General features: G+C 59.2%; 2 protein-coding genes across 3 annotated transcripts; one reads left to right on the top strand and one right to left on the bottom strand.

The window, feature by feature from the left end:
• Positions 1–588: 588 nt before the first annotated feature.
• SGCA (sarcoglycan alpha) lies at positions 589–11,550 on the top strand. Of its 2 annotated transcripts, XM_081109145.1 has the most exons (10): positions 589–780; positions 1,497–1,616; positions 1,717–1,871; positions 2,027–2,099; positions 2,421–2,619; positions 3,844–4,006; positions 5,200–5,408; positions 5,592–5,618; positions 10,834–11,059; positions 11,354–11,550. In XM_081109145.1, exons 1-9 carry the CDS (start codon positions 744–746, stop codon positions 11,045–11,047), a joined length of 1,197 nt encoding a protein of 398 aa, XP_080965271.1. In that variant the 5' UTR covers positions 589–743; the 3' UTR covers positions 11,048–11,059; positions 11,354–11,550. The 2 variants fall into 2 exon arrangements, with proteins under 2 accessions (XP_080965271.1, XP_080965272.1); XM_081109146.1 differs by lacking the exon at positions 1,497–1,616 and having other exon boundaries at positions 603–780.
• On the bottom strand, positions 6,351–7,487 carry LOC308531993 (histone H1.9-like). The gene has a single exon (XM_081109147.1). The coding sequence runs from the start codon at positions 6,944–6,946 to the stop codon at positions 6,422–6,424; it is 525 nt and encodes a 174-aa protein (XP_080965273.1). The 5' UTR covers positions 6,947–7,487; the 3' UTR covers positions 6,351–6,421.
• Positions 11,551–16,883: the final 5,333 nt, after the last annotated feature.

The following is a 16,883-nucleotide window of genomic DNA, read 5'->3' as shown; positions in this document are numbered from 1 at the left end:
TCTTTTCAGACCTGGGGTACTCGTTGGAGGTGCTTGGTCTGGGGATGAGAGCTGGGGAGCAGGCGCCCTCGTGTGCTGTGGAGGAAGCTATCCCCTGGTCTCTTGCACCTACTAGTTGCCAGGTCTGGACCAGGCCGAAGGTGAGATCCTAGTTCACCCCAAAGGTGAAGGGCCCTCCGCTGGGCCTCGGGGAGGAAGAGAGGTTCAGGGGGGAGGGGATGTCCATGCTGAGTCGTGAGGGGTGAGTGGAAGTTTGCCTGATGGCCGAGGGCAGGAAGGGAACTGTGGGCAGAGGGCACAGCTTGGGCAAAGGTGTGCAGACTGAGGAAGAGGGTATCCGATTAGAAGGCAGCAGAGTGAGGCTGGGCAGAAGCGGGGTCCTGTGTGTGTGTGTGTGTGTTTTGGGGGGGGGTGGTGAGAGGCAGGAGGGGGATTCTAGGCAGGATGGTCGGGTACAGGAAAGGCCGAAGGCCAGCAGCAGCTGGAGCCCAGGGCAGTGGGAGCATTACGGTTTTGGGGGGCACTGTGGTTGTCGGGTTGGGGGTAGAAAACATGCTCTGGCCCCCGGGAGGGGGCGATTGAGGGAACCTTGTCATGTGACCAGAGTGTCCATCCTAGAGTCAGTCACTGCTCCGCGTGGGGACGGGGAGGGCGCCAGCTGCTCTGGGACACCTCCCTGTCCCTCCCCCACCCGCCTCCCGCTCCTGTCTCTGTCACTCACAGGCCGGCCAGGCGGGGCAGCCATGGCAGCAGCGCTGGTCTGGATTCCGCTCCTTGCTGGCAAGTCGGGGCCTTCTTCAGGGAGAGGCCGGGATGAGGGGAGGATGCAGAGGCAGTTCCTCGGGGAGGGCTCGCGGGGCGAGGCGGGGTCAGGCGGACGTGGGGTGTCGATGTTGTTGCTGGTGGGGGAATCCAGGGGTCTGGGGCTAGGAGCTGGGCCAGGGCTCAGGCTCTGGTGGCCCTGAGAGTGCAGGTCCCGAGAGTCGTGGGCCCTTTAATGGCTGACGGGCCGGCTTCTCCCTAGGCTCGGGCTAAATTTGGCCCTGGAGGGTGTGGGGCCTGCTGGATCCCCTTTGCTCAGCTCCCATTAGCCGCTAGCGGGGGCCCTGATCCCCTGCATGTTAGGGGAGGTGGGTGAGGGCCCCAGAATGCCCACCCTCCTCCTGCACAGGCTCCCACCCCTCCAGGCCCCCGGACATTCAGCATGGGGTTCTCTTCTAAGTGCTGTTACCACACTCACGCCCCACCCCTCCCAGCCACACAGCCTCTGCCACTGTGACCCCCGCCAGGGCCTCCAGGGAGGAGCGGGGAGCTCCCTGAGTTCAAACCGGCCTCAGCCCTGGTCTCCGCACCACCAGGGCCCCGTCCTCTCCTGGGAGCCAGTGGAGGAGCCCTCTCCTCTCACACGCCTCTCCTGTCCCTTCGGGGCGTGGTGGGGAGGGGAGCAGATCCCGTGTCCCCGGCTCAGGCCAGTTTGGGGCTGTGGGTCCCCGCAGGTCTCCTGGCAGGGCTGGGGCGCCCCGAGGCCCAGCAGACCACCCTGCAGCCGGCCGTGGGCCGCTTCTTCGTGCACACCTTGGCCCGGGAACCCGCCCTGCGCCTCCCTGAGCACGTGGGTGAGAGGAGCCTCCCGCACCGGGGGCGGGTGGGGGTGCCTGGCCCAGGGCTGGTGAAGGCTCCTGTCACGGGCCCAATCCCTTCCTTCCCTCCCGCCAGCTGTCCCACCCGCTGTCCCCGTCACCTACCACGCCCACCTCCAGGGACACCCAGACCTGCCTCGGTGGCTCCGCTATACCCAGCGCAGCCCCCGCCACCCCGGCTTCCTCTACGGGAGCCCCACCCCAGAAGACCGCGGACGCCAGGTCATCGAGGTACCGGCAGGGCCCCGTGGGCGGGTGTCACGTCCACATGCATCGTTTATATACCTCTGACGGGGTAACAGCGCGGTCCTTTCCCCGCCAGGCCCCAGCTGCACGGCTTCTCTCCCCTCACCCCACCTCTCTGGCTGCTTCCCCACCCCCTGCAGGTCGTAGCCTACAACCGGGACAGCTTCGACACCACCCAGCAGAGGCTAGTGCTCTTGATCGGGGACCCAGAAGGTACCACCTACCCTGCCCACCCCCCACCCCCCCAATACCAGTCTTGGGGGATCTCTCCTGGGAGAGGGTGTGTGGAAGGAAAGACTTGGAGAGAAGTGGGGAGCAGGGCGTCCTGGGAAGCCTCGGGGGTTGTATCCTTGGCTGCTCTGCTGGCCGCCAGTCTGTGGGGTTGGGGAAGGGCGTTTGGGGCCTGTGATGTATGGGGTGCAAAGGAGAAAGGAAGGAGTCTGAGGAGATCGAGGGAGGAGCTTGGGTGGGGAGGCTTGGGAAGGATCTGTGCAGGGCTGGGTGCAGCCTGAGGTGCCAACCTGGCCCTTCCAGGCCCCCGGCTGCCATACCAGGCTGAGTTCCTGGTGCGCAGCCATGACGTGGAGGAAGTGCTGCCCTCAACCCCTGCCAGCCGCTTCCTCACAGCCTTGGGGGGCCTCTGGGAGCCAGCAGAGCTCCAGCTGCTCAACGTCACCTCCGCCTTGGACCGTGGGGGCCGTGTCCCCCTTCCCATCGAGGGCCGCAAGGAAGGGTAGGCATGTGACCCCGGAGGGCTTCCTGAAGGAGGAGGCACTTTGCTTCCCATCTGGGTGGTAGGCATAGAACATGGGTCTCCCTAATTTCCAGGCGGGGCATTACCCACCTTTGCACCCACCCCCTCAGCACGGTTCTACGTAGTTTCCCCATAAACATCTTTGCCAGACGCATCTGGCCACAAGCATTTTTGCTGCAAACGTTTTCCTGCATAACTAACTATCCGTGAGGCAATTTCACCATAAAGATAAGAGAATGAAAAATAAAAGAGGGATATTAAAAAGGAAATAAAGAAACATGAACATTTATAACAAATAAAAGACTTCATTGCAAAAAATGAAAATAACATTGTTTTTGGAGTCTTTGTTCATAGGATTATGAATTTTTTTTGCTTGATGACTAGTCTTGCTCAGCATCACATTTTTTTGTTCACTAAAGTTTCTTCCTTAATTAGGAGAGGTATCAGTTTCCAACTGGAGACTCAATCATTAATGCTCTTGAGGACTTGTGAGTTAGAGGCTGCCCCTTCTATTTGTGTAGCTTGGTAAACTGTTGGTTTTGACGGCTGGGAAGGAGGAGTATATTCACCAAAGGATTTGCAAACTGAGATGTGATCATTGTCTAGCGGAGCGCGGCGCCTGGCTTTACACACACCTTGGCAATCTGGCTCTACTGGTAGCTGCTGTCCTCCACGATTTTCAGACCGACACGGCTACGTGAGGGTTCAGATTTGTATAAAAATGGGAGTCCTGGGAGAACTTTGTCAATGGAGAAAGGAAACCAAACTGACAAACTACATTAAGTCCGCTGGAGTAAACCAGACGGCCCAACAGTCCAAGGGCCTCACTGTCAATGAGTTATGCAGAGAGCAGGCGCGTGGCGAAGATGTTTACGAGGAACCTTTGGACACGCCTCACCAGGCCCATCCACACCTCCCAGCTCCACTCCACTGGCCCCTTCCCTCTGGCCACACCCTCTGCTCCCTCCTGCCCCTCCTGCACCCAAACCCTGGTTATCTGGAACTCCAGCTTCCTGTGCCCATGAGGATGTAAAAGGCCCACCCTTTTAAAGGACATTCGTGGAGGGATAAGGCCCCCAGAAGCCTGGACTGCTCTGTGTACTCTCACCATAACCCGCTTTCAGGGTGGCCTTGTGACCCCCGCATCCCCAGTGCTGGGTGACACCCTCCCAATGGCTGACAGTGGCTTCTGTCTGCGTCCAGGGTGTACATCAAGGTGGGCTCCACCTCACCCTTCTCCACCTGCCTGAAGATGGTGGCGTCTCCCGACAGCCATGCTCGCTGTGCCCAGGGCCAGCCTCCGCTTCTGTCCTGCTATGACACCTTGGCACCTCACTTCCGCGTTGACTGGTGCAACGTGTCCCTGGTGAGGAGGGACCCTGGCTTGGGGGATGGGGGGGAGGGGGGGAAGAGGAAGAGGCATGGCCCCCATGACAGTCTGCTCCATGCCCCTACCCATCCCAGTCTCTCTGTTCCATTTTTTTCTCTGATTATCTGCCCCCCTCTTTCCTCTTACACACACACACACACACACACACACACACACACACACACACACTTCCACTTTCTACCAAAAGAGGGCGGCAGAGTCCATAACCCAGAAATCTCTGGCTCCTGAAGTCCCCAAATAACTCCCACAATGCAGCTCCCCACCAGGGGCCTCTGGGTGACCGCCGTCTGCTTCCTTGTAAGGCAGTGGTTCTCAACCTTCCTGATGCCGCGACCCTTTAATACAGTTCCTCAAGTTATGGTGACCCCCCAACCATAAAATTATTTTCGTTGCTACTTCATCACTGTCATTTTGCTACTGTGATGAATCGTCATGTAAATATCTGATATGCAGGATGTATTTTCATTGTTACAAATTGAACATAATTAAAGCATAGTGATGAATCACAAAAACGATATGTAATGATATATGTGTTTTCCGATGGTCTTAGGTGACCCCTGTGAAAGGGTTGTTCAACCCCCATAGGGGTCGCGACCCCACAGGTTGAGAACCGCTGTTCTAAGGTGTCCCCGAGTAAATCTGCCTGCGGTGAGGGGCAGGTAGTTGTCACTCACCACTGCTCTCTGGGTGTTGAGGTATCTCAGGTCCCTGGCCTGCTCCGTCCCTGTGAATTGACCAACAGCAAAGCCAGGGACGGTGATCAGCAACATTCCTGAGCCCTTGCTATGTGCTGGACACTACATTCAACCAGTTGTATTCTTACCGCCGCCCCAGGAGACAGGCACCGCTGCTAGCAACCCGACTTTACAGGTTGGGGAGCTGATGCCCCTACAGGGAAGTCATCTCAGCCAAGCACTTGTCTGGGTCAGGATGCAAACCCAGGCAGTCGGACCCTGGAGTGTACTCTAACCATTGTGCGGCCCTGCCTCTCTGAGATCCCTCTCCTGGCTCCTAGTTCAGTGCCTGTCCTGCTGGGTCACCAGAGCTGCCCCTTCCTGTGGTCGGATGGGGCAGTAGATAGTGGCGCCCCGGGATCACTGCCCTGCTCCCCCGGGCAGTCTCTGAGTCCACCCATCTGCTCCTGGGTCAGTGCTGGGCTCTCTGAACAGGTGGATAAGTCAGTGCCAGAGCCTGCAGACGAGGTGCCCACCCCAGGCGATGGGATCCTGGAACGTGACCCCTTCTTCTGCCCACCCACCGAGGCCGTGGCCCGAGACTTCCTGACCGACGCACTGGTCACCCTCCTGGTGCCCCTGCTGGTGGCCCTGCTGCTCACCCTGCTGCTGGCCTACGTCATGTGCTGCCGGAGGGAGGGACGGTGAGTGTGGGGGGCAGGGGGCAGGTTGTGGGACTCCTGTGGCACCTGTACTCTGTGGGGACCCAGACCCTCAGGGAGTGAGGTACTCAGACAGGAAGGGAGAGGGGGCCCCTTTCTAGGTCCTGCCTGGCACCGGGAGGGGGTTGTGGACAACAGTTAACCCCTCCCCCTGCTTTTCCACAGGCTGAAGAGAGACCTGGCCACCTCTGAGTGAGTAAGGGAAAGCGGGGGGCTGGGTGGGAGTCCCCTACCCTGTCAAGCTGGACCCTTCCACCTCCATGAGCAGTATAGACAAACCAGATCATTCTGAGAGGAGGGGGCCACCCTGGCCTCTGAAGTCCAGCCCTGGCTGGCTGGACGCTGGGCCTGACCTGGCCTGGGCTCGCCTTTGATTGTTTTGGCTCATGAAACTGTCTAATGTGGGATTGGACGGGGAGGGGACCTGGAGAAGCAGCTGAGACACCTTCAGCACACTCACACCCACACTCACACTCACACGCATACCCCTACACTCACACTCACACTCACACGCACTCACACTCACACCCACATTCATACCACACTCACACCCACATTCATACCACACTCACACCCACATTCATACCACACTCACACCCATACCCCCACACCCACACTCACACCCACACTCACACCCACACTCACACCCACACTCACACCCACACCCACACTCACTTCGCTCTGAGTCAGACACTTGGGCTTCAGGCCGGATTCTGCCACACAATTACTGTGACGCGTTCTGGCCTCGGTTGCTCTGCTATGGTTGGACTAATGTTCGTGGATGCTTTCCATTCCCCCAGCCCTTCCCAAATCCACCTCACCCCATTTTGCCCAGGTTTCCCCCAACCTTGGCCTTAACCCCTCCTCCAGGGCCCAGCCCACTCCCTTGAACCCCAAAGATTCCAGGAGGCAGGTGTTAAATAAGGCTCCTTTTATTCCCACTCTCTGAGCCGTTGCGGGCCTGGCCCCTCTGTTGGCTTGCTGGGCCTGCCTCCTCAGGTGCGGGGGCATTTGGCCACCCTGCGAGCCCCCTTGATTAGCTGCTTGGGTCCCTGCTTGGAACTCAGTAGAAACCTGCGCCCGGCCCGTGGCTTCCCCGGCTGTCGGCGCTGCCTCTGCTGCCCCGGCCTCTTGGCGTCGGGCTTGAAGCTGGAGGTGTGCTTCTTGCCCATGCGGAAGGAGCCCGAGGCCCCCTTGCTGGTCACCTGCCGGAGCAGGCCCTTGTCGACCAGCCCCTTGAGCACTTTCTTGAATCGCCAGTCGTTGCGGGCCATGTTGTAGCCCGTGGTGATGAGCGCCTTCTTCAGGGTGGCCAGGGACACGCGGCTGCGCCCCTTGTCCGCCATGACCTCCAGGATCACCTTGGAGATGCTGGGCTTCTTGTGGGCTTGGGGGCAGGCGTGGTGCCCCGTCTCGCTCTTGCTAGGGACTCCGGACACACTGGCCTGCGGGCCCGCACTCAGGCCGCTGTTTGAGGCCAACGGCGTGGTGGAGGGTGGCGTCGAAGTGTCTTTCTGCATCTCTTCCTGGGGTGGGTGAAGGGCACTGGGCACGAGGACCTCCAGGATGGCGGCTAGAAATTCCACTGGGTGGCTCCTTGGTGGCTGAGGTGTGTCCCAGCTCTGTTCCCGTCAGAGGCGTCCTCCGAGGGCTCTGGCCCAAGCCTTCCCTGGGTGGCCAGGAGGAGGACCAAGGATGGTCACCACGGCTGGGCTCAGCAGACTTGTGCCTCTGGCGCAGGGGCTGGTCAGGTTATTTCTGTAGTGACCTCAGAGGGACATTGTGAGGCCACCAGAATCCTGTGAGGGTCACAGTGGCCCCATTGTCCCCTCCTGGGAGGGGCAGACAGGAGATGCCAGACAGTGGGGGCATCTGACTTGCCAGGTACTCTGGGGAGAAGGGCTGTGGACCCACGCGTGTATACATGTATATGTGTGAGTGCCAGCAAATTTCAGGGTATCCTGAGCCCCCAGTTAAAAAAAATCTTTTTATTGATCTTGAGAGAGAGAAAGAGAGAGAGAGAGGAAGGGAGAGAAACATTGATTTGTTGTTCAACTTATTTGTGCATTCATGGTTGATTCTTGCATGTGCCCTGACTGGGGTTCGAACCCCCAACCTTGGCATGTTGGGATGATACTCTAACCAACTGAGCACCTGGCCAGGGCTGAGCCCCCAGTTTTAAACCCACCATTTTGACCCCACCATCTCAGCCCATTGATCAACTCCCTATACAAAGCAATGAACAGGCTTTTTTTTCTCTCCCTATTTTCCTTTTTATTTGATAGAAGTTTCCCCATGGAGATCAGTGATTTTCTATGTCCATTTTACAAGGGAGATTTTATTCCTCGGTTTCCTTTGGCCTCTGCCATCGTGACTGTAGACATTCTCTTCTGAGCAGCTATTTCCACCGCGTCCTGCGTTCGCCGGGCCAGGGTTGTAGCTCTGATGGTGTCAGGACAACCTGCCTCCACCAGTTTTGAATCAATAACTGATTGTACCGTGTGCGATATTAGCCCTTGTGGGTTTGGACTTTCTGTTGATTTATTTCTACAAAATCCTTTTTTCCCTCTTGTTCGGTCACTACCATTTTTCAGATTATCCTCAAATTGTGATTCTGCTGCTCGCTTTTCACTATGTCAGATTCACTGGTTGGAAAGGCCTGCAGTCTCGGCGACCCTCTCCTGTGATCCATGTGGTGGAGAGTGTGTGTGTGTGTGTGAGTGTGTGTGTGTGTGTGTGTGAATGTGTGTGTGAGTGTGTGTGTGTGAGTGTGTGTGAGTGGGTGTGTGTATGAGTGTGAGTGGGTGTGTGTGAATGTGTGTGAGTGGGTGTGTGTGAGTGGGTGTGTGTGTGAGTGGGTGTGTGTGTGAGTGGGTGTGTGTGTGTGTGTGAGTGTGTGTGAGTGGGTGAGTGAGTGTGTGTGTGTGTGAGTGGGTGTGTGTGAGTGTGTGTGAGTGTATGTGAGTGGGTGAGTGAGTGTGTGTGTGTGTGAGTGTGTGTGTGTGTGAGTGTGTGTGTGTGTGTGAGTGTGTGTGTGAAGCCTCCCCCTTTGTCCCTTCACCTGCCCCCGTGCTGATGTGAAAGGGCTGTGGGGACAGGCACCTCGGCTCTGGCTCTGGCTCTGGCTCCTGCTCTGGAAAAACATCCCCAGAGCATTTTCCCACCTGTGTGTGTTGCCAGAGTAATGAGACCCAGGTGTGGGGCTGGGAGTGGGGAGGGGGCCCATGACCGAAGGCCCTTTCCCCCACGGGGTCACTGCCTGCCGCTGCCCCCCGCCCTCAGCATCCATACCCTCCTTGCTCCCTTTCCCCCTCAGCCTCCCCTTGCCTGGGAACGGAAAATTGTGTTTTGGACAATTCCGCTTGCCAAATTCCAGACTCAAGAGCTCATTGTGACCCTCCCCTCGCCTTCGAGGGTGACTCCACCTCCTCCCTGCGGCCAGACAGCACTGTGTCCTACTCCTCCCTCCCCCCGCCCCCAGGAGGGCGGCCCATTCAGCAGGAAGCTGGGCGTCCTTCCTGGAGTCTAATCTGCAGGCTCTAGCTGGAGTCTGAGTCTGTGTCCACTAATCGAGGCTCGGACACGAATGGGGATCACGTGTCCTCCCCCAGTTGATCCGTAACCCAATGGCAGGTAGGGTTGCTTTCCCCTTACGTGGGACCCCGCCCCTTTAAGGAAACCAGTTCTTATTGTTGGTAATGAAAAGTCCGGGCTGTCTGTCTGACCTGGCAACCAGGTAGCCTGGGAAAATGTCTCCAGGCTGGGCCCCCCAAGTGTGGGTGGGTTTGTGTAGAGGGAATTGGAACCATCCCTCGCTGAAGGCCAAGCTCACCAGGCCTCCCTGCATGGAGGCCAAGTGGGCTTACCGGATACAGTAACACCAGGGACAGCAGCAGCGGAAGGCTCCCCATAACAGCAGCTGCCACTGGCTCCACGCCGGCCCGGACGCATTCCCAGTTTTTCCCGTATTAACTCATTTAATTCATACAGCAGTTCGCCTTGCCGTGAGGAAACGGCGGCACAGAGAGGTTAAGTCACTTGCACACGGCCACGCAGCCAGTAAGCAGTGGAACCCAAACCCAAAGCAAAGAAGTGCTGCCCCACTTCTCAGAATGAACTAAAGCTTGCCCCTCGACGGCAGAAAGCAAGCCCATGGGAACGTCAAATGAGAATGAGGCTGAGACTTCTGAGGGGAACTGGAGCTAGGGCTCAGGAAGGACTTCCCCAGGGTGTGGCCATCAGTCCACTCGGGCCTGTGGAGGGTGGGGCCTGGCGCAGGCCTCAAGGAGCCGTGGCTTGAAGCAAAGATAGGGAGACAGATTCAGAGTCTGGAGCTCAACAGTCCTGGGGGCTGACTGGGGGGGGAGGGGACTGGGGGGCGGGGGGCGGGTGAGGGGGTCAGGTCTGAGCAACCAGAAGGTGACTCAGCGAGGCCTGGCAGGACTTGGGGAAACAGCTTGGACGAAAGCCAGGGGGTAGGAAAAAGGGGAGGGTATAGGTCTGCCAGCCTGGGGTGGGGCTGGGAAGGGGAGGAGAATTGGATGTTCAGTGGTGGGAGAGAGTATTAGGGGAGGGAGCTGAGTGGTGGAGGGAGCCAAGTGGTAGAGGGCCATCTATATATATAAAAGCCTAAGCAACTGTTCCATCGACCATTTCCTATGATGTGCACTGACCACCAGGGGGCAGACGCTCAACGCACAGGCATGGGAACATGGAACAGACTGATGAATCTTTGAGGGAAGAGGGGGGAGGACAGGGAAGGGCGGGAAGAGAGTAACTAAAGACTTTATATGCATACTAGAGGCCCATTGCATGGATTCGTGCACTGGTGGGTCGCTTGGGGATCAGGCCGAAACTGTCAATCCGACATCCCCTGGATTGCGAGAGGGCACAGGCCAGGCCAAGGGACCCCACCAGTGCACGAATCCGTCCAGGGGGCCTCTAGTTAGAATATAAAAACAGGAAAGAAAGCCCAGGAAATGCTGGCCTCTGGAAATATATATCCACTGTGGTGTCCACTCATATCTTATCATCTTGAGAGCTCCTACCACCTGCCAGACACTTTTCTAAACACTCATTTAATCCCGCAGCAATCCTAGGCGGTAGCTCTATTATTAGCCCCATTTTACAGTTGAGGGAACTGAGACACAGAGTGGTGAAGCAACTTGTGGAGGACATACAGCTTTGAATCCAGGCTGTCTACACCCAGAGCCCCTGCCTCGGTCACAGGCCACGGAGCTGGCGCCATAGAACGTCTTGTTTGTCCTCCCTCCGCCCATCGCGTGTGTGAGGCTCCCCCGCATAACAGTAGGGAAGGCTGTAGGGGGGCTCAGAGGCAGTGTCAGGCTGGACCCAAAGTCGGGGGGCTGACTCCCAGGCTGATGACTCTGCCGGTCCTGTGCCCCAGCCTCCAGATGTTCCACCACTTCACCATCCGTGAGAACACAGCAGAGCTGCGGCAGATGGCAGCGAGGCGAGAGGTGCCCAGGCCCCTCTCCACCCAGCCCATGTTCAAGGTGCGCACCGGCCAGCACGAGCCCATGTTCAACATGCGCCCAGGCCAGCAGCTGCCTCCCCAGGTGGACAGCGCCCAGGTGCCCCTCATCCTGGACCAGCGCTGAGGGCCCGCCCAGGTGGGTCCAGCAGGGCAGTGCCAGCCTCATTTCTCTGGGAACAAGATGGCCTTTGTGTCAAGGTTGGGGCAGGTGGAGGGGGGTAGAGGGGGGTGGAGGAGGTCAAGGGAGGGACACACAGACCTGCCCACCCACTGAGGCAGCAGTGAGGGGTGGCTCAGCAGTGCGGGGTCCAGGCCCCCCAATTCCAAGCACTCGTGGTCAGTGTGTGGTCAGAGTGTCAGGGTGGGGAAGGCAGGAGAACCAGGGCCTGGACCTCACAACCCCCACTCTCTCCCCGCTCTGCTGTTCCAGCTCCAGCCTCGGCCTCGTCCTCCCTTCGGCCCCGACTCACAGAGCAGCCGCCACCCAGGGCCATATCCTTCCTCCTGATTCTGGCTCCCGGTCCGATGGCCTCCAGGCTTGGAACAAGCAGAGGGAGGAGGGGAGGGCAGGTGAGGGATGTCTGGGGTCAGGACACCCAGAATAAATACCTGCAGCTCTGCCCATCTACTGCTGCCCGTGCCTTCTTCTCAGCAGCCTCCCTGTGCCCCTCGTTGCCTTGGGGCCGATGGCTTAGGACCAAGTGGGGCTGCCCCTGTCTGATGGTGGGGCTCCTGGTCGAGGATTCCTGAGGAGGGCCAAGTCTCTGAACCTGCTCCAGTGTTCAGAAACAGATGGGCAAGGGCCCCCACATTGTCCCTGGAAGGGCCCCCAAAGTGTCCTACTCCTTTCTCTCTCTCCCCAGAATCCCTACCTTCAAAATATGCCCCGAATCCATCCCCTTCTCACGGCCTCCACTTGCCAGTCCTGCACCAGGGTCTCTCTCCCTGACCCTGAAACAGCCTCCCCTCGTCCTCCCTGCCCCCTCCCTGCCCCACCTGTCTCGTCTCCAACAGCAGCCAAGCCCATCCTTTAACAGGAAAAATCAGGGGGTCTTGCCCTGTGCTCGCACCTCTGACCTGTGCACCTCTCAAACCTCAGCACCCCACCCTCTTCACTCACCGGCCCCAGCCACACTGCCTCCTAACACACTCATTTTAGGCCCCGGCCTCTGAGGTTCCCTCTGCCAGGAACCCAGTCCACCCAGTGCACACAGCTACCTCCTCATTGCAATGTCAGATCCTCAGAGAGGCCCACCCCTCCTCTGAGAGCCCCCTCCTGCCCAGCCTCGGGGCCGGAAGAACTGTTCTGTGTGGTGTCTTGCTGGGGTCCTCGATCCAGGAGGGCAGGATGCTGTGTGCCCCTAGGGGGCACAGAGCCTGCACACAATAGGCACTCTGGAAAGATGCTCTGAAGGAATGAATGCAGGTCTGGGTTGCTCAGAGCTGGGCAAAGAGGGTGCGCCAGGCCATCGCCAACGTTTCTATCATCGTGTTCTGCTCCCCTCCCTGCTGGGCACCCTATACCCCCAGTTAGTTAATCCCATAGGCACCGGCGGGGGCCGGCAGGGGCTCAGTGTTGGCACTGTGTGTGCTCAATAGACGTCTGTCTTTGGGGGTTCACCCCCCAGCACGTGGGTTCTCTGGCGAGCAGGTGCCTCTGATTTCTCATTCACAATTTCCTCCTTTTCCCGGGGCCCCTCATTTGGCCAAACCAGGAGCTGCACGGAATCTGCTCAGATCGGAGCCGCTGGCCTGGGGCGGCTCGTCCTTGAATCCTCCCCCTGGAGGAGGGGGTCCCTCTGTGCTCCCACCTCGGGCCTCGGGCTCCTCCTGTGCCCGCCGCCGGGACGGGACGGAGGAGCTCAAGGCCAGCCCCTCACTGCCCTCTGCTTCCTGCTCTGCCTTGGACCTTGGCAGCGCCTTCTTCCCTGCGCAGCTCCAAGGAGCACACGGGAGCCTGGCTGCCGGCCTGGGAGGAAGTGGCCCAGACAAGTAGCTGGGAGGATGGCGTGACTGCACAGGACATCGAGCTGTGCCTGGTCACACTCACGCGCATGCCCAGCCTTCCCTGGCGGCACGGGAGGGCACGGCACACTCGGCACCCCTGTACTCACTGGGGGGTAGGATTCCACTGGGCGGTCAGTCCTGCTCCTCCCCACCCCCCCCACAGCCGAGGACACACAGCCAGTGTCCCCACCATCTCCACCAGGAGACTCCACCTCACGCCTTGCTCCACCCTCGGCTCCTGCCATCCCTCAGCTGGCACTGCCCACGTGGCCCAGGGAGTGGCCTCCACCTTCACCCTAACAGAGCCCCACACGTGGCCTGACTCTAGACGTTTCCTCACTGCCTCTCCGCCAGACACGGGACAGGGGCACCGCCCATGGTGGGCCCAGCCCTCACCCGCACACACTTCATTTCACCAGAGCCCCCTTGGCCTGCGTGTTGGGGTTCAGGGTCAGATGGAGCTCTAACACCTAGTTTACTCACAGACATTGATTGTGGCTGCCTCGGGCCCTTGTGAGGATTTGGGAGGGCCGACGAGTGCCCGGCACCTGGCGGCTCCCAAGCATGGAGACCTTATTACATACAAGTGCTCACGCAATCACCCCAAAACCAGAGGTCCGTGGGGTCTCCCTGCCCCCTAAGCTCCAGGTGAAGTGGGCTCAGTTTCTGTTCTGCACCCTGTGAAGAGTTCACGCTCTCCCCGTGAGTGGGGGGCGGAGGCTGAAACCCTGCGGCTCTGGGGCCTGGTCGGCTGCCCGCGCTGCGCCGTCTGGTGGGGCAGCTGCTGGCCCCCCGAGGCCGCCGGGCATTTGAAATGTGTCCTGTCCAAGTTGAGATGGGCGTCACGTGCAATGGAAATGGCAGCACTGGGGGGTATATTGGTTCAGTAAAGTCTATGCTTACAATGAACGTCACCTGTTTCTTTTTTTTCTTTCTTTCTTTCTTTTTTTAAATATATTTTACGGATTTTTTACAGAGAGGAAGGGAGAGAGAGAGTCAGAAACATCGATGAGAGAGAAACATCGACCAGCTGCCTCCCGCACATCCCCCACCGGGGATGTGCCCGCAACCCAGGCACATGCCCCCGACCGGAATTGAACCCGGGACCCTCCAGTCCGCAGGCCGACGCTCCATCCACTGAGCCAAACCGGCCTCGGCTCACCTGTTTCTTTTTATAGTTTTATTATGGCCGCTGGGACATTAAAACTACTTACGTGGCTCACGTTATATTTTGATCGGGCAGCGTGGGTTTCATGGCTCGTCCTTATCTCCACTCCAGATTGACCCAAACCCAGAACTCAGCCCCTTCCCTCGCCTGCTCCAGGCCCACTCACACCAGGCCTCTGTGCCTGCATCAGTTTTCCAAAGCCTCAGGGAGCGGGCAGGGCTCCCCACGGCAGTGAAGTCACCGAAAACTTGATTACGTGGCCGCCTTATTCTAAGGAATGTGCTTTGCTCGCCGCTCCATCCCATCTTTCTCTTCCGCCCTCTGTCTTATGCTGAGAAAACCCCACCTTCTCCAACCCGCATGCACCGCACTCACCTCCCTCGGCCTGGCCAGGGGCGTCCCCGCAGCCGCGGAGATCTCCGTGTGCGTGAAGGTCCGATTGCCCTCCGAGACAGAGGCGCCTTCTCCCAGGGCCTTGCCTCCTGCTCCGTGGGCATTGCCTAGCCTACCTTCGTTCCCTCCGGGCACACACCAGGAAGGGGACACAGAGACACAGCCGCTCACGGGCCCTAGCGACCCACTGGCCCCAGGACTTCAGGACGACGGTCTTCCCCCCGCCCAGCCCCTCCTAATTTCCCCCACACTCCTCCCTGCTCCGCCCGCCCCGCCCCGTTCATCCTCATCACACAGGCGGGCCCTCCCAGGCCCTGTCGTGCCCACGCACACACGTCCCCAAGGCTAGACCCAAGCCTTCTCGGCTCATACAGGGCCTCCTGCCACCGTGTGTGCGGGGGGAGCTGTCCCCACATTTACAGACCCCTCACCCATTCCCAACACACCCGCACACGTGCAAGGCCCCTGTGAACACAGACACACTTGCTCCTCGGTGGGTGGGCACCCAGAGAGGGAGACATTCTCACCCACACAGTGTGGCTGGTTGGACCCCTCTCACTCCCACCGCCTCCCACACTCACGGCCGCCTCGCAGCCTCCTCCTTGGGCGGGGGGGGGGGGGTGTGTGTGTGTGTGTGTGTCTCAGCTTTGAGAGCAGCCCCACGATCTCCCGTCCCACGCTCTCCACACGCCCCCCATCTGAGGCTCCCACACTCCAGCTAGGAACCCCTCCCAGCTCCCCTACTCTAAACCTCACCCAGCTCCGTCCAGGAAGGCCTGGGAGGCGCCTGGGAGGCGCCTGGGAGGCTGAGGGTTAAGGAGCTTGGGAAAAGGGAGGGGAAACCCACATTTTGGTCACAGAAAATCCTGCCGGCAGATGGGCTCACCTCACCAAGGGGACCCAGGATTCTGAGAGCAGGAAAAAAATAAAACATCCAAACAAAGCCACCTTCTTTTCTAGAATTTTCCATCTGGATCTGACTGAGAGGTCATCCGCAGGATCATGGCCCATCTCCTCACAGAGAAGCAAAAGGCGAGTCCCTCGGAGCAGCCCTGGGGACAGGGCCGGTGCCACCACGCGGGGGGCAGCAGGGTCTGGGGGAGCCGGTCCGCGCGGCTGTATTTAGGGCAGCCGTGATGTCAGCGGGAAGGAGGGCTGGAGTTGGGGATGTGGTACAATGGCCCCTTTGTCCCCCTCCTCTCCTGCACACGCACTGAAACCACATTCTGGCCTCACACCACGTGATGCAGACACGGAGCTGCACAGCTGGGCACCGCCACCCCCACAGCCCTGATGTCCCGTGTCCCCTCCGGTGCCCTCGCTGGGACATGTGCACACGCACACACACTCATGCACCTGTGGGTGGATTTGCATACATGTGGTGAGAGGCGTATTCACTCCTTGCCTAATGGCCATAGGTAGCTGCTAAAATTAATGACTAAAACTAATGACAATTTAAAATTGAGTTGCTCAGCTGCACTACCCACATGTCTGGTGCTCCGAAGCCACGCGTGGCTACGGCTGCAGCGTGGACAGCACAGGTGGGGTGCCGCCCAGCGCTGCAAGAGCCCTGGCCTGCGCCTTCCCCGCTGCCTGCTCCCACCCGTGGGCTGGCTGGCTTGCTCCTGCTCTCACACTTGCTCTCTCAGTTCCGGAAGGCACACAGCTCCACACTCTCACCTAGAAGGCCCGTGTCCCTCTCCTCCTCTCTCTTTAGTCTTTCCATATCCACGCACAGCCTCTGTGCCAGCCCCGCAGCTGAGCGCCCGGCCTCCGGCCTCCTGCCTCCGTCAGCTGCTCCTGGCCTGGAGGGAGGAAGGGTGACGACAGGGCAGCGCACAATGACAGCACTGCCTGGTACTGAGGCGAAGATGAGTTTGTGGACAGGGAGGGCTCTGAAAAGTCAGAGGGGGCAAACTCGGCTGGGGCGGCAGGAGGACGAGGTGACATGAGACATTTGAGCATGGCTGGGAGGGGAGGGGGAGGTGTGTGAGCAAAAGCAGACATAAAGGAAGTTGCACAAAGAAAGGCCTGGCCGTGGGAAGTGGGGTGCATGTGCGGGAATTTCGATCACCCTCTCTGGCTGGTGTGCAGGTGTGGGCAGGGGAGGGCACAGGGAGAATGCCCAGGTGCATAGCGGCCAGGTAGAGCCTTGGATGCCAGGCTCAGGAAGCTTCTGGATCCCCCAGGGGGCAGGTGGGGAAGGGGTGAGACTGCCCAGGGCCCCAGGGGCTGGAGGTCCAGGTAGATGGGGGTTACCTAGGCAGGTGCCAGCAGGCCACTGATGGATCAATCCATCAACACGGCCCCAGGTAATTTGCATATGACTAAGCCCTCCTTGTCATGCCACAGCTTCTTACCCTCTCTAGACTAATTCCCTGTCTACACTGTC

The sequence above is a fragment of the Myotis nattereri genome (assembly GCF_964212035.1).
Source record: "Myotis nattereri genome assembly, chromosome: 16".
NCBI lineage: Eukaryota > Metazoa > Chordata > Mammalia > Chiroptera > Vespertilionidae > Myotis > Myotis nattereri.
This window is presented reverse-complemented; position numbering and strand designations above follow the sequence as displayed.